The 20,334-nt window shown below is 40.4% G+C and overlaps 1 protein-coding gene across 27 annotated transcripts in view; it reads right to left on the bottom strand.

Moving 5' to 3' along the window:
* Window positions 1-20,334, bottom strand: part of MAPKAP1 (MAPK associated protein 1) — a 240,722-nt gene that overhangs the window by 184,183 nt on the left and 36,205 nt on the right. For all 27 annotated transcript variants that reach the window (XM_069582427.1, XM_069582445.1, XM_069582428.1 and 24 more), the window contains one exon: window positions 10,582-10,730. In XM_069582427.1, coding sequence (XP_069438528.1) covers window positions 10,582-10,730 — 149 coding nt within the window. The remainder of the gene's footprint in view (window positions 1-10,581; window positions 10,731-20,334) is intronic.

The raw sequence follows: 20,334 nt of genomic DNA, 5'->3' as shown, positions 1-20,334 counted from the left end.
ACCAAACCTGCCCTCTAGGTATTAATACAATCAAAATTCAGACAAACTCACCTAGGATAACAAACTGGATGAATGTCATTGCTGCCTCCCACCTTCAGTCTTCCTTATAGACCTATACTATAGCACCTATCGCATTTAATACCCTACAGTTCATGGGTCTGTTCCTCTGCTCAATCGTCTGCACCTGAAGCCATGGACCACTGCCACAGTCCCCAGCTCAGGGCACAATCCTGACTGTGAAACGTGCTTCCTCACATGTTGGCTACATGGGCACTCTTATCTTCAAATTCCTCTATGGTGGTTAGCCCTGTCTTATCACTGCCTAGCACACAGCCAGTATGTAATAAACATTTGAAATGAACCAGTACAATGTGAATGCTTAGTAAATAATTTGTTGGATGGATAGATGAATGGATGGATGAATCCACTCTGCTTACCAGGAAGATCAGCAGAAAGAAGTGGAAGGTGTCCCACAGCATCTGTGGGACACACACTGGACTTGTGACTTCCCTGGTGGCTCAGCTGGTAAAGAATCTACCTGCAATGCAGGAGACCTGGGTTTGATCTCTGGGTTGGGAAGATCCCCTGGAGAAGGTAATGGCTACCCTCTCCAGTATTCTGCCTGGAGAATTCCATGGACTAAATAGCCTATAGAGTCACAAAGAGTCGGACATGACTGAGCGACTTTCACTTTCACTAGACTTGATGTGTAAAGCAATTCCCTCCTTCCTCAGCTCCAATATCTCATTATTTCTTTATTACATGTGAGAAAATCAAGGCTTACAAAATGCAGTAACTCACCAAACAGACACAACTGATAAGAGCTAAACCAGTGTATCAGATTCTAAGTCTACTGGTAAAGGGAAAATTATTTTGTTTTTAAATTTTGAAAATTTTCAGATATTAACAATACTGTATTTCCTCCACAAAGATGACTATAAAAGAGTCTAAGAAAGAAAGTTGTGGTACTGGAAAAAGGTACTGAAATACCAGTCCAAATACTAGTCACCAGTACTAGTGGGGTCCCCTTGAGCAAGTCACTTTCCCTTTCTGAGCCTCAGTTTATTCATTTCTAAAATGGAGATAAAACTACCTCTACCATAATTTTGTTACGATCAACTAAAAGAGGAAAGTAGCAACATGTATGTAGATGATCAACTATTCAAGAGCTCAAGTTTTCCCACGTATAACCTTCTACATGTCACTGATGTCAGTCACCTCCAATCACAAAACTATGGAACCTTAAAGCCAAAAGAAATCCAGTGATCATCTAAGCCAAGTTCCTCATTCTAAACATGCAGAAACTGAGGCTTTGTTAGAGATGGGAGGTGACCTGTCACAGACGCCATAGTATGGCCGGGGCTAAAACATCTTCTGTGTCTGTGTTCTTTCCACCACATGGTCTCAGAAAACCTGAGAACCTGGAACTCAGGTTTCCATTTTATAAGTATGAATGCCATTAAGAATGAAAATAAAAATCTTTAAGAGTTAGAACACCTAGACTCCATGCCCAAGTGGGTGACCCTAGGCTGTCACTTAATATTTATGGATAGTTGTCTTCAAGATAATAAAATCAAGGCCTAGCACTTGGAACGACAAGAAAATCTCTACACTGCAAATTAATGCAGAGCAAGTTGCCCACAATAAGAAAGCTCAGTATAAAACCCCACCGTCTGCAGTCCCACCACACCTATAAAACAGATTGTCTCCCATGCTTTCACTGGGATCTCAGTGTTTGCTATTCATTCCAACCAGATTTCATCTGCTAATCTGGTATTTAATTAGCCAGGAAGAGGGTTGGACCACAACAGCAATCTTATTATAGCAAAAATATGTCCATGTTTTACCTCTTACTCCCCTAATCTCCAAGAATTACAATCAATATATTTTCTTAAAGGACACCTGACATCTGCCTCATTTAAAATTACTATCTCATTTTCTCCTCTGAAGGGCCTGACAAGCTGGATTAGGCATCTGAAAGTACAGCCCTGTCTCAGAGAAGGTGACTGACTTCTAGGGCAAATTCTCAGCCAAAGTACCAAAGCTGGCTGTGAAGTGGAAACAGAGAAGAGGCTCCTGGCTCCTAGCCCATGCTCATCCCAGACCCTGCCTCGGATGCCTCCAATATAAGCCTAACAAGGAGGGTATACCCTATCCCTCCAAAATAGAATACGTGTAGTGTCTTTAAGGACATGGTAACAGGCTGTGACGTGTTGTCAAACGACGGTAACTTCTGCAGCATCCGCAGCCCTCTTTCACTGCTTCCTAATTCAGAGATGTATCTATTCAGTTCCTCAAGCCAGAATCTGATCAAGAAATCATCCCTAAAACTCCTTTCTCCTACGTTCCCTGACATATAGTCAATCCATCATCAAGTCCTATCACTTTTACCTACTAAGTACCTCTTGCAGTCATCCACACCTCCATCATCAATAAGTAAGCCCAAGTTACCATCTCTTACCTGGACCACTGCCAAAAATGTCTTGATTGGTCTCTCAAGCCTCACAAACCCTTCTCCAGTGTATTCTCTTCATCAGAGCTTCAGGGATCTTTTCAAAACACAAACCTTATGATTCTCCCTCCTCATTTAACTGGTTCAAGGCTGCCCTATATTCTCAGGTTGCAGAGGACACTCCTACAGCCATCTGTGGTAGAAACAGGTCCTGCAGCTTCCCCCTGCACCACAACCTACCTCAGTCCTGGGCTCCAGCACACAGCCTTCTAGTTTCCCAAATCTTCAAGCCGCAACCCCCTACCCCTGCCACTTGCCTCAGATCCTCTGTAAGTCCTTTCTCCTCTCCCTTCACCTAGCTAGTTCTTACTCTGCTTTCAACTCTCAGGTTGAGTCACCTTCACAGAGATAACCATCCCTGATAGCCTAGACTAGGTCAGATGTCCCGATGAAAATCCTCCAAAGCCTCCAGTATCTCTCCTGGAAGGTGGTAATTAATTAGCAGAGAAGGCCGGAGAAGGCAATGGCACCCTACTCCAGTACTCTTTCCTGGAAAATCCCATGGACAGAGGAACCTGGTAGGCTGCAGTCCAGGGGGTTGGTAAGAGTCAGACACGATTGAGCAACTTCACTTTCACTTTTCACTTTCATGCACTGGAGAAGGCAATGGCAACCCACTCCAGTGTTCTTGCCTGGAGAATCCCAGGGATGGGGGAGCTTGGTGGGCTGCCATCTGTGGGGTCGCAAAGAGTTAGACATGACTGAAGTGACTTAGCAGCAGCAGCACCAGAGACATTACTTTGTCAACAAAAGACCTTCTAGTCAAGGCTATGGTTCTTCCAGTGGTCATGTATGGATGTGAGAGTTGGACCATAAAGAAAGCTGAGTGCAAAAGAATTGATGCTTTTGAACTGTGGAGTTGGAGAAGACTCTCGAGAGTCCCTTGGACTGCAAGGAGATCCAACCAGTCCCATCCTAAAGGAGATTAGTCCTGGGTGTTCACTGAAAGGACTGATGTTGAAGCTGAAACTCCAATCCTTTGGCCACCTGATGCAAAGAGCTGACTCATTTGAAAAGACCCTGAAGCTGGAAAAGATTGAGGGCAGGAGGAGAAGCGGACGACAGAGGATGAGATGGTTGGATGGCATCACCAACTCAGTGGACATGGGTTTGGGTGGACTCCAGGAGTTGGTAATGGACAGGGAGGCCTGGCGTGCTGTGGTTCATGGGGTCACAAAGAGTCAGACACGACTGAGAGACTGAACTGAACTGATATTATGACTGCGGGGCTTCCCTGGTGGCTCAGGGGTAAAGAATATCTGCTCACCATTTTAGGAGACGCGTGTTCGATCCCTGGGTCGGGAAGATTCCCCTGGAGAAGGAAATGGCAACCCACTCCAGTATTCTTGCCTGGGAAATCCCATGAACAGAGGAGCCTGGTGGGCTACATTCCATGGGGTCACAAAAGAGTCAGACACGATTTAGTGACTAAACAATACTATGACTGCAATTTTGCACTTAGTTTGGCGATTATTTATATACCATCTATCTTCCTGCCAAGAGAGGAAGCTTCATGAAGTCAGAAACCAGGTCTGTTTTGACTCACTACTGTATCCAGATTTTACTTAACAGCGCCTGGTATGTAGCAGACTCTCATTAAATAGGAAATAAATAATGGCAATGTGGTCAAAGGAAACCAATACATCTTCCAGCACTGACCACATATACTACGTACGCATTTATAATTCTCATTAAATCCTCACAACATTTTCTGGTAAGTATCATGAACCTTATTTTATAGATATGAAAACAGGCTTAAAGAAGGTAAAGCGGTCTGCCCAGGATCACACAGCAAGTAAACAGCCAAGTGAGAATTCTAACCCAAGCCTGACAAACATGCTCTTACCATTGCAAAATTCTGCCTTCCTTTGAAAAGTCTGAGTTGATGGTGAATTCCACCTCTGATGGGAATTTCTAGATGGCTCTAAAATTAGAGGAAGCCTCCGGACTGGTGAGACACAGAACAAACTGCAGAAATGAGGCCAGGACAGAAAGCTCAGAGTGGAATAAGCTACTTTTAAGAACTCAGCCCTGAGAATTTAACTGCAGAAGAGGATGCTGAAAACACTTTCTTTTGTTGTAAGATTCTTATTTAATTCATTGTGAACACCACTCAGACAAAAATCCAAAAGCTTCCCCTGGAGATTTCCAGGAAAGGCTGAGCCACAGGAAGAGCACTGAATTCGTACAACTGTAGGGGGAAATGATTGCAGGAAAAGATATTTTTAAATTAATGAATTTGGTCCTTTTCTTGGTATACCATGGTGTGTGAATAAGTAATAAATATCTAATAATATCTATTTCTTGCTTAGAAATAGAACAGACTGATAAAAACTGGTCTATGAAAAGGAAGGCTAGCAAAATACAGCCACAGGGAGAAGTTGCCAAATGTTGGGGCTTTATTCTCCCTTATTTAAAAAGGTATGTTTCATGAAGCCAATGGAAGAGAGAGACAAATAGCTCCTAATTCAAACAACAGAGTTAAGTTACCTCAGATTGTCTCTCTCTCTTGAGATTGCCTCTTAATAGGCACTAAGCCAAGTGAACCCCCGGAGCACTCTTATTGAAAGGAAGGAGGGAAATGAGATCGACAGAGCCAACTCCATTCTCAGCCACCTCCTCTGGTGGGGAGGACAGGGGTGGCTGGCTAACTTCAGCGGGGAGGGAGGTTGGTCAGAAGAAAGAAGCAAGGTCAAAGGGCAGAAGGCCCTTAGGCTTAAGGCCATGTCTCAGCTCAGGCAGCAATAAGCAAAAGCTGCTGTCCAGAAACATAATCAACACTTGGAAGTCCAGGTTATAATTTTTTAGAAAGAGACCCTGAAGCTAAAGTAGCTTAACGTATAAGACAGGGCCGTTCCCAGGGTAACAGAGGAGGAACATTTTCCTCGGAAAGGCAATCTGCCTTTCCAGGACGGAGATTCGCTGGCCTTTTATGAGTCTGCAACAGTTTTCAGTCCCTTCGCACTTTCTCCAAAGTTTTAAATGACGTTTCTGTGAAGAGAGCTACTTAATGCCAATGACTGTAGAAAACATTTGTTCATAATTATCCAGACATAGACTGGAACAATGCTGAAACAAGAGCAGCATGCAAAAATGTATTTAAGGACTATCATCCCAAAATGCTGCTAAAAGCTATTAACCAGTATGTGTTAATTGCCACAGCATTCATATTAATTTTCACTTCAGGCTCGACATTGTGGAATATTTCCCCTGATACATTTTAAACAAAGTTTAATTTAAGGAACTGCTTCTATCAACACTTATGAAAATTAACAGCCAAGCAATTAGCACTCATGAATTATCCCTTCCCCCATGCTCTCTGCAGCTTCCCTGTTAAAACAGTTTCTAACAGAGAAACGGTTACTTTCTAATAAGTTAACACAATCAAAGTCACAGTTGTTTATATGAACCAGAACTGGTTCTGCTTTTTAAAGTACTTGTCAAGGCAAACATCCTCCTCATACTCAGAGTATAATTTCGCTAAGTCAAATAAGCAAGATATTTAATGTTTTAGTAAACTGCCAAGCAATTACTGACATCACACTACCTTCTCACCTGATGTTTAGAAAATAGCCATTGCAGAAAGGAAAAAAAAGAAAGGAAGTAATTACTTGTCTTAATCTTCCTATTTCAAGTTAAAGGTCAAAACCCCACTGGACTGATTCCCTGGACTTCTACAAGCAGACCACTGTCACCCAGTCTGCTGTGCATCTTGTTTACCCATGCTAAACTCCAGGCTTTAAGAGCACATTTCCTCTCACTCTATCCTGTCAACAATCTAATGAAGTATAAAGGAAAGAGAGCAGCACTGGCCCGCACCCTTTACTTTACAGAGAGAGAGAGAGAGAGGTGCAGAAGTGAGGTATTTGCTGGGTGCTTCTGGTGTGCTGTCTCAATCCTCCAGAGAAAGACAGGCCACCACCATCTCACTCCACATACGAGGGACTGCAGCTTCATGAGGTTAAGTAACCAGCCTGACGTCACATCATTAAGTGACAGAGTCAGGATTCAAACTCAAATCTTACTTCAAAATAGATCTGCTTCCCAACTAAATTACACCGCCTCTTCCTGTGCTGGGTGTTTTATCCCATTTGATGGATTCATCAGGATTGCGAGGAAGGAACTCAATTTCTTTTCCTACGTCTGAGGTTCAGTGAGATGAAAAACCTGACTATGGTTACACAACTGATAATCAGTGCCATTTCTTTGTTAGTAACAGTATTGACAGGAGGTGCATATCTGAACTTCTGGAGGTCTACTGATGATGATAATATTTGTAAACACAGTTTAAACAAAATAGTGATGTCAATGTACTAGCTAAAGCTTCTCAACTAAGTGGTAGTTGAATTTTCATTGAATGAAAAGAAAGAGATACTTTTTAAAATAAGACTTCATTTTTTTAAAAGGTGGAGAGACAGGGCAGAAACCCACATATTTAGGAATACTGAAATCTGCCTGTCACGCCTTCATTGCCTCAGAGCAACTCCCGGTCACACCCAACATTTCCCACATTCAGTGAGATCACAAGGACCAGCACAAAAATTTTCTTATTATCTCACCTCTAAAACAGAGGTTGGTTTTGTTCATTAATCAGAGGTCCTGTTTTTAACAAGCCCAAAGACTTGAGGCAGATGGCTGAGCCTGGTTTTGCCTTGTCCAGCTAAGCATTCCTTAAAACCACTTGCAATCTGTCTTGGTCTGTTTTCAAATGATCAGTAAAGAGAGTTATTAATAACCTACGAATGTAAAACAGGTCATGGATAGCCCTGCCAACTTGCCAAAAAAGATAATATAAACACAGTAATGGTAGCGGTTTAGTCGCTAAGTCATGTCTGACTCTTTGCAACCCTGTGGACTATACTCCACCAGGCTTCTCTGTCCAGGCAAGAATACTGGAATGGGTTGCCATTTCCTTTTCCAGGAGATCTTCCCAACCCAAGGATTGAACCCGGGTCTCCTGCAGTGCAGGCAGATTCTTTACTGACTGAGCTACAAGGGAAGCCAAAAACAGTAATAAACCTGATCAAAAAACCCTTCAAAATTACCATAAAGCCTATGCCTAAGTATGGCCTTCCCTCTCAACTGTATATCTTCAAGAAGTTATCAACCAACCACAATTTTTAAAAAGTAAAATTATTAACCAGCTACAGGAGCCAGAAACTATTTGAAAGTATTCACTTTAATTCAGCACAGTAGCTAAGAGATGCTTACCCTTGGAATCACTAAAACCAACAACAATTCAGTTTGCACTAACTCTTAAAGATGTCTGCTTAACTCTGATGTAACTGTAAGGCCATACCAAAAACAAAATGCTTTTTTCCAAATCCAACGCTAGTTTAATCATAAGGAGGATTTCACAGCAGTTAGTCTCTTGAGGAAATACATAATTAAGTAGTTTTTTAGCATATTTAATTAGACCCCAAACTCTTTCCTGTCCCTTTCTCTCCCCAATTATGTACCATTTGCCCAAGAGACCTAAGCAACTCAGTTAATTATGTAAATAAGGCAAGAGTCATTCCCAAGAAAAGCATTGTGAATATTTGTAAGGGGGGAAAAACTGTACATATTTTAGTGGCTTTAACAAACCTTTGCAAAAAAAAAAAAAGGAACTATCAAAATACATGAGAAACTCTTACATTTGAAGCAAAAACAGGGAGTGATGACAAGATGGTGAATCATTAAAACAGGACACTCATTTCACTTCTTAAATATGAGCTGAATAAAAATAAAATAATTTTAAGTTACAACAGTAACAAAAATTTAGTGCTGAACGTCAAATGATTTATGGGAAGAATCAATCTGGAAATTATTAAAGTCGACTCTCACAGAAAGGCTTTATTATCAAGGGGTTGACATGATCTTAACTCTAGAGGCAGCCATGGTGCTCTTATAACTACTACAATCCCATTATTATGCAATCACAAAATGCTAATTTCATCATTTTGAGGTGTTATTTGAATAGTCATTTTAATTTCTAGGTTACGAAAAGGCTTGACTCAAGTATAATTCTCTATTAATCATTGAGATGTCACTGAATATCATATTGATGCATTTCACAAAGATAAAAGAAAGACTAATTTAATATGTACAGTACAATATCCTTCAAATATTAGCCACTTTCATTACACATCTGCCAAATGCATCAATATTAAATAATAGATGAGAACAAGAGTTTAATTGTGTTTTAGCAATTGTAATATGTAGGATAATAAAAAATATATCATTGTATCACAAGAAAGACTTATCGATATATAAATCTTTCTTAATCAATTGTACAATGGTGATTGGGCCATGCTCACATCCTTTGCTGATTACAAGTACATTTGCTATGACAAAAAACATCAAGAGTTGTAAGTGTAAACACACATCTAGCAAAAATAATTCCTTTGTGACTGAGGAAACGGTTTAGTTTTCGATTCCTTCCTGGCACTTCAGAAATTAGGTATATATAACACACAGAGTTCACAACCTTCGAACAAGTCCAAGTGTAAGTAACTTATAGGAGAATCTAATAGCATAATTAAAATTCTAGAATATTGTATTTTAAAAGATCTGTGCTATTTTGTTGGCAAAACATAATCACATATTAATTACTCCAGAATTCATTACATCCTCAAACAATGAGATGATAGGAAACAAATAAATTCCAGCCATGTAATCTAATCCCAATAATAACGTCTCACATTTCCAAATGAATCAACTGAAGTATTTCCGAAAAAAAGTCCCCTTCAGCCCAACTCACTGGTTTCCAGAGGCTGACATTCCCGTTCCCTAGGGAGACCCTTCTCTTTGCTGTATTCCACAAGAAGCAGCAGGAGATGGGGGCAGGGGCAGACTGAAGAGAAGCTCTTCACAGGATACAATTTCTAATTTACTAAAAGTGCTTTCTGATGTTTTGGGGGGAAAATTCCTGAGCAAATTAGGATTTTATGTTACTTATGCATTTTGTTTCTAGTTTCTGTTCTTCTCTGCCAGCATCAATAACCTCATGTGCCAACGGCCATATATGCTTACTTAAGGAAATGACAACCCACTACAGTATTCTTGCTTGGCAAATCCCATCGGCAGAGGAGCCTGGGGGGCCACAGTCCCATAGGGTGGCAAAGGGTTGGACATGACTTAGATACTAAACAAAAACCCAGTGAAAACATGCTGAATTGTATGAGATGAAAGTGTTTCAAAGTAAAGAACATCACCATGCTCAAAGATGACAACTGATGGAACAGGCATATAACCAGGACTTGAATATGAAAAGTGCAAACATAAGCAAAGAGTTCTATGTTTATTAATTGCAACTGTGCTGAAATAAGACAAATTGTACACAATCCCTCCAGGCAACAAGCTATCACTCAGCACCGCCACGCCACTGACAGACAGCACACATAATGGCAATAAATAAAAAAATCGACTGCTGCAGTTCTGAAAGCCCTGCTCAGTTTGGTGCAGAGACACAGACTGTGGGAATGCAGGAGAGTGGGTGTTCACGTAGAGCTATACTCCACTAAAAATAGTGGTCCTTTTTCTAAAAGGAAAATAAACACACTTTAACTTTACAGACTGTAAATTGTCAGGACAGGAAAAAATTAAGTCATCCTGTACAGCAAGTGTCAAACGAGATTCAATAAAACACTGGAATGCAAAGGAACGTCTTAGAATTCTGAGCAGAAGCTCTAACGTCCACAATTTGTGGAGTTATAATCAAGACTCATACAAGACAATGCAAACTGCCTCCCAGAATCATTGTCAAGGCTTTACCCACAGTTAGACCTTAATTAATCACAACCCAACTAACCCAAACCTGAGGACATAAAACAGGAACACACACATTCCTATCTCGGGACTGTTTCTGTTTTCATCCTCCCAAACATATTACTGTGCAAACAGTAAGCCCAAATCCAGACCTTTTCACACCCTCAGTCTTTGAAAATGTGAGAGACATCCTTTGTTTATTCTGACTTCCTTTTGAAACCTACTTAAATTTAAATCAGATAAAAATAAGAATGACAATACCAACAGTAACTCCATTTAGTCCAGGTGTTACCTGAAGGGATGCGTTCCAGTTTACTTACCTTGCCATCAAATTTGGAGTACTCGTTAAAGGGATTATTCAGCTGCAGGGGGCACTGCTCCAGGCGTACAGATAATATCGACTGCTTCCCAGAATTTGGAGGTTTCTCTTTGAGGGACTTTTTTTCAAACAGTGACTTTAACTCCTGGGCTGTGATACAAGAGGAAGATAAAAACATCTTTGTGATTACAACAGAGAGAGATGGCCTGTGTCCACCTTTCCTAAAGTCTTCCTTGGAACCTTAAGGACATGTTCAGGTCTGATATGTGCAACAGGCCTAACTAACATATACTGTTACGTCTGTGCACTGAACGAGCAGAGCACTGAAATATACATGTAGGTCATGTTCATCAATTTAGAAAGAGGAGGATTTAAGGAAAGGGGCAGAGGTCAGATAAATCAACAAAAGGGCTATTCTATAAGAAGAGCATTTCACAGCTGCGAGATCTGAGCTTTGGCCTGGCTTTTGCCACTAACAGATGTGTGATTCTGGACTATTCACTAAACCTCTCTGGACTTGTCAAACCAGATAATCCTGAAGAACTCTCCTCCCTCTAATTTTGAAGTTCTGGTTTTTCAAGGTCACGGTTCACAACTTAACCTTCTCACAGTTCCCAATGTGTACCTAGCACATAATCTGGATGACAAAAATGAAGAAGTGGAAAAGGAAGAGGAGGAAGAGTATTTATAATAACAGTACTTAACATACATTGAGGAAGCCAATGTGTCTCATCTAAACCTCATAACAAACTTATGAGGTAGACACTAGCATTATCTCAATTGTGTCAGTGTGGAAACTGAAGCATAGAATAGTTTGATTAGCCCCTGGTCACACAGCCTGTAAGGAGCAGGGCTAAGATTTGCACCCCACCAAGGCTCTTAGCCATTAGGCACTAATGAACACAGTAGACCTTCAATAAATTTCATTGCATGAATCAATGAATAAAATAATGATTGAAGGAATTCAGATTAAGTTATTAAATCAAAACCTAAAGCACTTCCTCATTAGTGAACCAAGACAAGTTAGTTCCATACCCTCTCAAAGATCATTTACTTCTCTGTATTAATTTGAACGTCATTTAAGGTGATAGCTGGATGATAAGTACATGGGGGTTCATTGTACTTTTTATTTAGGTGATGTTAGAAAATTTCCACACTTAAAGTTTCAAATGAATCAATCTCAAAATGTGCAATAACTAAGTTCAATCCATTCCATTCTTGAGCACAACCAACCTGAACTGAGATCAAACATAATTCTGAAATAGTCACTTAGAACTTTTTAAAAAGGTAACAAGTTATTTTCAACAAATTAGTGGGACAACTTTATCAGATCAGTCCCTATAGATTTATATGGTAAATAAGGAGAAAAGGACCTGTTGCCATGAATGTATAATTAACAGATATTAATCTCTTGATTACATGTACTTACAAATTCAGAATGTGGATTAGATAGCAAAGTCAAAGTGATGTATTTTGTGTGTGTGAATGAATAGTATGCTAGCCTCTTGGGCCCAGAAAATCATTATTTTTTATTTATTTTGCTAATAGTAGCATACATTTCTGAAAACCTCATGCATTTAGTGACCTGCAACAACAAGAAGGCTACTATGATTATGATACGCATGCAAACAATCTGGTATGCCCAGAGAGCGAACCTCCAAATCTAGCCTCCCCGGTCAGCAGAACAATGGAAAGGGAAAGGGAGACGGCAGATGGACCTCTCAAAGGCCAGGGCAGAATGGACGAGCAATGTATGTAATGCAACACAGAACTGTGCAAGGATAACACCTGCATGATACAGTCCTAAGACTGCGAATCATCCAGATCAACTATTCATAACTGTGATTACCAAACTAGGATCTCACTGAGCACCGTGCTGACTCAGCACTCGAGCGTGAAAATTACAGTGCGCATGTGCGCAGTCTGTGGTAAGCAGTTAGGCGGTGGTGGTTGGTCAGTCGCTAAGCTGTGTCCAACTCTTCTGTGACCCCACGGACTGTAACCCACTGTGTTCCTCCGTCCATTGGATTTTCCAGGCAAGGATACTGAAGTGGATTTCCATTTCCTTCTCCAGAAACGCCACCTTTTAAAAAAGAATTAGATCCTTTTCCCCATGATGTAGGAAGCAAAGGAGGCAGGGGGAAAGTGTCATAGGTTGAGGAGAGAAGTCCAAGTGTGAATTAGTCAGAGAATGGAAGAGTTAATACATTATCACTTCACACTTAACCCTACTTGACTTTGATAAGTCACAGCTCCTTTCTTCTGGAGCTATTGGTAACTTATCTCTTAGGATCATTGTGGGGACAAGATAAGACACCTGGCATTGTTCCTAGCACCCAGTAGGTTTTTTGTTTTTGCTTTTTCCAATACTTTGTCCACCTGATGCTAAGACATTGATCCTGGGAAAGATTGAGGGCAGAAGAAGAGGGCGACAGAGGATGAGATGGTTGGATGGCTTCACCAACCCAATGGATATGAGTTCGAGCAAACTACAGGAGACAGTGAGGGACAGGGAAGCCTGGCGTGATGTGGTTCATGGGGCTGCAAAGAGTCAGACATGACTTAGTGACTGAACAAGAAGAAATACGTGTTTGATAAAGGATCATTCCTTTCCAAAGTGCAGAAATAAACTTGTTGATTGATTACAGGTAGAACAGCACTTCCAATATTTAAAATACCACTTTAGTAGCAATCTAAAATGTTCTTAAATGTACATTTTAATCTATTGCTATTAATGTATAATTAATAGATATTAATCTGTTGATTAATGTACTTATATATTCCAGAATCTGGATTAGTGATTCTTGGATTTCACCGCCAAAGGCCCAGGTTTGATCCCTGGTTGGGGTATAAGGATCCCACAAGTGGTGCAGCACAGCCAATAAGATAAAATATGTAGGTAAACGCCATTTTCAGTTCAGTTCAGTCACTCAGTCATGTCCAACTCTTTGCGACCCCATGGACCACAGCAGGCCAGGCCTCCCTGTCCATCACCAACTCCCTGAGTCCACCCAAACCCATGTGTAAAAACTCCAAATACCCTACAAATCCCTTTCAGTTCAGTTCAGTCGCTCAGTCGTGTCCAACTCTTTGTGACCCCATGGACTACAGCAGGCCAGGCTTCCCTGTCCATCACCAACTCCTTGAGCGTGCTCAAATTCATGTCTATCAAGTCGGTGATGCCATCCAACCATCTCATCCTTTGGCATCCCCTATTCCTCCTTCCCTCAATCTTTCCCAGCATCAGGGTCTTTTCAAATGAGATCAGCTCTTTGCATCAGGTGGCCAAAGGATTGGAATTTCAGCTTCAACATCAGTCCTTCCAATGAACACCCAGGACTGATCTCCCTTAAGATGGACTGGTTGGATCTCTTTGCAGTCCAAGGGACTCTCAAGAGTCTTCTCCAACACCACAGTTCAAAAGCATCAATTCTTTGGCACTCAGCTTTCTTTATAGTCCAATTCTCACATCTGTACGTAACCACTGGGAAAACCATAGCCTTGACTAGATGGACCTTTGTTGGCAAAGTAATGTCTCTGCTTTTTAATATGCTGTCTAGGTTGGTCATAACTTTCCTTCCAAGCAGTAAGCGTCTTTCAATTTCATGGCTGCAATCACCATCTGCAGTGACTTTGGAGCCCAGAAAAATAAAGTCAGGCCACTGTTTCCCCATCTATTTGCCATGAAGTGATGGGACCAGATGCCATGATCTTCGTTTTCTGAATGTTGAGCTTTAAGCCAACTTTTTCACTCTGCTCTTTCACTTTCATCAAGAGGCTCTTTAGTTCTTCTTCAGTTTCTGCCATAAGGGTAGTGTCATCTGCATATCTGAGGTTATTGATATTTCTCCCGACAATGCTGATTCCAGCTTGTGCTCCCTCCAGTCCAGTGTGTCTCATGATGTACTCTGCATATAAGTTAAATAAGCAGGGTGACAATATACAGCCTTGACGTACTCCTTTTCCTATTTGGAACCAGTCTGATGTTCTATGTTCAATATTACGGTAATTCAAGCCTATGCCCCAACCAGTAATGCTGAAGAAGCTGAAGTTGAACAGTTCTATGAAGACCTACAAGACCTTCTTGAGCTAACACCAAAAAAAGATGTCCTTTTCATTACAGGGGACTGGAATGCAAAAGTAGGAAGTCAAGAAACACCTGGAGTAATAGGCAAATTTGGCCTTGGAGTACAGAATGAAGCAAGGCAAAGGCTAATAGAGTTCTGCCAAAAGAATGCACTGGTCATAGCAAACACCCTCTTCCAACAACACAGGAGAAGACTCTACACATGGACATCACCAGATGGTCGACACTGAAATCAGATTGATTATATTATTTGCAGCTCTATACAGTCAGCAAAAACAGATGGAGAAGCTCTATACAGTCAGCAAAAACAAGACCGGGAGCTGACTGTGGCTAGGATCATGAACTCCTTATTGCCAAATTCAGACTGAAATTGAAGAAACACCATTTTACAAAAGTAAAAACTAAACTGTGGTGATATAAATCAGAATAGTAATTGCCTTTGGGCAGTGGATTAACTAAAAAGAGGCACGAGGGAACTTTCTGGGTTACAGAAATGCTACATATTTGACTGGAATGCTAGTTACCCAGGTGTGTATGTTGGCAAAAGTCATCAAACATTTAACACTTGTATATTTCAATGTATGTAAGCATACCTCAATAAAAAATATATAAATAGGGAAAACTTAAATAAATACCCTTGTATGCTGATAACTTCTAAATGATTATTTCTAAATACTCACTAAAATTACAAACTTGCATATTCAACTTTCTATTTCACTCCTCTACCTGGTTGGCTGATGGCATCTCAAACTTTTCATGTCTTTATATAACCAACCTCTTGATCTTTCCACTAACCTGCCCCATTAACTTCTCAGTTAATGGCAACTCTGTTCTGCCAGGAAAAAAACTTAAGTGTCATTCCACTTTTCTCTTTCACACTTTATCTATCAAGAGAAACTTTAGAAGATATTCAGAACCACCTATGGCTATGGAAGCTGGATTTTTACCACCATCTTCAAACTGGTCTTATTTCCACATTTTCCTCCCCAACTCAACCCAGAGCCAGCCAATGACTTTTTTAAAATATGAGTTATAAACTTCAGAATAAGAAAATGGATAAATCTGATGCTATATAAATAAAAACTTCCTAATTATATAGTCTCAAAGTAGAGAAGACATTGATCAACAACCCTATAGAAAAATATACAATATATAATATCCACAGAAGAAACTCAAAACTCTTAAACAAATGGAAAGATGTGCAACCACATTCATAATAAGAGATACACAAATTACATACTGATACCACTGCACTTCTATCAGATTGGCAGAAATAAAAAATGTTAAGGCTACGAGGAAATAGACACTAGAGGGAATGCAAAAGAGTAAATTCTCAATGAAGGGGGAATGTGGGAATGTCCAAGAAAACCATATATTTACCTCTTGACCCAGCAATATTACTTTCAGGATCTGATCCTAGGGATACTAGCAACAAAACAAAACTCATATGTGGGAGGCTTTTCACTGCAGTGCCATCTACAACAGCAGAAGCCTGAAAACTATCAAATATCCCTCCACAAGGGCCTTTGTGGCTAAACTATGACACATTCACATCATGAAACCTATCTCCATAGATTGCTCCAGAGTAATTCTCAGGGTATGTTGTTGACTGAAAAATCTGTTGCATAAAATAGGGTGTATTATGCTATCTTTAATTTTAAAAAAGGGAATACAAATGTGAATATGTTTATATATAGTTGTAAGTGGACAGGAAAGCCAAAACCTTTTTTAAAATGACTAAAAGAATAGAAGATAAAGATTGAAGCTAGATTTCTCTTCTTTTATGTATTTAACTCTGGAACCACACAAATGTTTTCCGTAATTAATAAAGGAAAATGCAACCTCAAAAAATAAAGCAAAATGAAATACATGAACCTAAGTGTAGTATTTAGTTGGTAGTTTAACTACAAAGAGAGGAATTATTTTAAGTAACTTTATCACAGAGCAACATGACTGTATTTCCTAGTGGAATGTATTAAAAAGATAAAAAAAAAAAATTCTTAAAATGTTCTCACTAATCATGTTACTAATTATATTCATATTTCAATTCTGGAACCCAGATTGTCAGCAAGAGAAAAGATACATGAACATAAAATCAAAACAATTAAGTAGAAATTCCTAAATTTGGATTGGAATTATCAGCATTAACTCACAATGTATTCTCTCTTTAAAATCTTATTTTTTTCTGAGCTCTACTCCATGAAAAGGCCTATTTAAAAAAAAAAAAATCAATCCAGCGAGCACCCCTAGAGCTCACTTGTGGTCTCTCAATGGCATTTACCACTAAAAAGAATCAAGACTCCCAGGAGAAATGACTGATTCCAAATGGGGGGAAGAAAATGGGCAAGATGAACCTGCAACATCTTGTTACACAAGAAAGCAAGGAAGCTATGAAAGATTACTGGAACAGTGTCAAAAGAAGTTAGAAGCAAATGTGAAGGGACTCACTATACAAAAGGACAATATTAGCATAAAAAAGAATAACTGCAATGAACAGAAAAATATAATTTATGCTTAAAGCCCATGAGTGGATAACGATACAAAAGGAAAAAAACCCTCATTGGTCACCTATACAGGATGCTAAGGAATAAACTCTTCATCCTGAAAACTACTAACAAAGGGAAAGAATCAAGCATTTATCCTACCTTTCTTGTAGGAACTATACCTGAGGGTGGCCAAATAATAGATATGGGAAAGTTCTTTATATAAAACTTGTTAAAAAATTAAGAAAGACTGATAAAGTCAGAAATCACTATTTCACAACTAAAGAAAGCTAAGCGCCAAAGAATTGATGCTTTTGAACTGTGGTGTTGGAGAAGACTCTTGAGAGTCCCTGGGACAGCAAGGAGATCCAACCAGTCCATCCTAAAGGAGATCAGTCCTGAATATTCACTGGAAGGACTGATGCTGAAGCTGAAACTCCAATACTTTGGCAACCTGATGCAAAGAACTGACTCATTTGAGAAGACCCTGATGCTGGGAAAGATTGAAGGCAGGAGGAGAAGGAAACAACAGAGGATAAGATGGTTGGATGGCATCACTGACTCAATGGACATGAGTCTGACCAAGCTCCAGGAGTTGGTGATAGACAGGGAAGCTGGCATGCTGCAGTCCATGGAGTTGCAAAGAGTCAGATATGATTGAGCAAATGAAGTGAACTGAATGAAAGAATCTGGACTTCCCAAATGGCTCAGAGGTAAAGAATCTGCCTCCCAGTGCAGGAGACCTGGGCTCAAACTCTGGGTAGGGACGATTTCCTGGAGAAGGAAATGGCAACACACTCCAGTATTCTTGCCTGAAGAATCCCATGGACAGAGAAGCCAGGCAGGCTACAGTCCATGGGGTCACAAAAAGTCGGACACTACTGAGCATGCATGCAATGATCATGAATCTAGTGATGCTCATCAATGGCCACTAAAATCAACAGACGAGAGGCTGATGGGAGTTATTTAATAATGAACGGACAACACCTGATTCTACCATCAATCTTATCACAAATAAAAAGAACCAAGACAACATTCTATGTTTCCTAAAATGATGCAATAGAAAATACAGATCAGTATGAACACAGCAGTCTTACCAAAAACCAAACTTCAATCTGAGTAATTTTCCAGATCCAACCACCAGTTTATAGGAAATAAAGAGGACAGAGGAACATATTAAATGAGATTGTGGGGATATGATTAGCAAAGGCCAGAATGCAGAAAATTCTATGGGACAAAAGACCCAGTTTCTTTAACAAATAAACTACAGAATAAAAAGCTGGAAATGAATCCAAATCTGTAGATTACAAAGGAAATGAGACATGTTACCCAAAAGTAATGTGTGGACCTTAGATCTAGACCTGAACAAATGAAATGGGTCGGGGCGTGGGGGGGGGGGGTGTTGAAACAAGGAAATATTTGATAACTGTAAAGAATTCCTGCTCACTTTTAGGAGAATAGTGGTAGTGCAGTTTAAGTACACATTAAAAAACACGTAAGTATTTAGGTATGTATTTATATGACAGCAAGGATTTGCATAACAATAATCTGGGAGGAAAGGGTAAGTGAACATGTAAGTGATGTGAGAAGAGACATATATTACTAAAACTGCTGAAGCTGGGCGATGGGCAAGGCGGGTTCATGACACCATTCTCCCTACTTTTGCATATGTTTGAAAAAGTTCTTCTTTGTTTCTGTGTCTGAAATTTCTTATAATAAATAGTTGTTTTACAGGAAATTTAAGCTAGGAAAAAGAAACTAAGTCACATATCATACCAGAACTCTGATCAAATCACCTCACCCAGGTCCTTACAGAACCATCTGTGATCAGATCTCCCATGGCTTACTTCTCCGACCCCACTTCCCCTTCTCACTGTGCTCTAACCAACAGGTATCCTTCCTCGCTTTTCCACCAGTATATCAGTCTCATTTCCACCCCAGGACCTTTGTACTTGCTGATCCCTCATCTTAGAACACTCATCTCCCATTACCTGCCTGGCTCACTCCCTCACTCCTTCAGATCTCTGCTCAAACATCACCTTCCTCATGTGGCCTTCCCTGATGACCCCATATAAAACAGCAAAATCCCCTGCCTAGCACTCTTTATCTCCATGAGCTAGATAATATTTTTCTCTGTGCCACTTATCCCATTCTGACATAAGACATACTGTCTGTTAACTCTTTCTCCCCAACAAGCTCCATCAGAGGAGAGATTTTGCCGCCTGTTTACTGCTGTACCTTTTAGGCCTATAACAGTGCATAACTGCCTTTGTGTACTGTCAGTTCAGTTCAGTTCAGCCACTCAGTCATGTCCGACTCTTTGCGATCCCATGGACTGCAGCACGCCAGGCCTCCCTGTCCATCACCAACTCCCAGAATTTATTCAAATTCACATCCATTGAGTTGGTGATGCCATTCAACCATCTCATTGTCTGTCGGCCCCCTCTCCTCCTGCCTTCAATCCTTCCCAGAATCAGTTCAGTTCAGTTGCTCAGTCATGTCCGACTCTTTGCAACCCCATGAACTGCAGCACGCCAGGCTTCCCTGTCCATAACCGACTCCCAGAGTTTACCCAAACTCATGTCCATTGAGTTAGTTATGCCATCTAACCATCTCATCCTCTGTCATCCCCTTCTCCTCCTGCCTTCAATCTTTCCCAACATCAGAGTCTTTGCAACTCAGTCAGCTCTTCGCATCAGGTGGCCAAAATACTGGAGTTTCAGCTTTAACATCAGTCCTTCCAATGAACACCCCGGACTGCTTTCCTTTAGGATGGACTGGTTGGATCTCCTTGTAGTCCAACGGACTCTCAAGTCTTCTCCAACATCACAGTTTAAAAGCATCAATCCTTCGGCACTCAGCTTTCTTTACAGTCTAACTCTCACATCCATACATGACTACTGGAAAAGCCTTGACTAGATGGACCTTTGTTGACAAAGTAATGTCTCTACTTTTTAATATGCTGTTTAGAAAGCGAAGTAGCTCAGTCACATCTGACTCTTTCCGACCCCATGGACTGTAGCCTACCAGGCTCTCCCCTCCTTGGGATTCTCTAGGCAAGAGTATTGGAGCGGGTTGCCATAACTTTCCTTCCAAGGAGTAAGCATCTTTTAATTTCATGGCTTCAATCACCATATGCAGTGATTTTGGAGCCCAGAAAAATAAAGTCAGCCACTGTTTCCCC

This window comes from Ovis canadensis, chromosome 3 (assembly GCF_042477335.2).
Source record: "Ovis canadensis isolate MfBH-ARS-UI-01 breed Bighorn chromosome 3, ARS-UI_OviCan_v2, whole genome shotgun sequence".
Lineage (NCBI taxonomy): Eukaryota > Metazoa > Chordata > Mammalia > Artiodactyla > Bovidae > Ovis > Ovis canadensis.
Note: the sequence above shows the minus strand (reverse complement) of the source record. Positions and strands in the feature narration are given on the sequence as shown.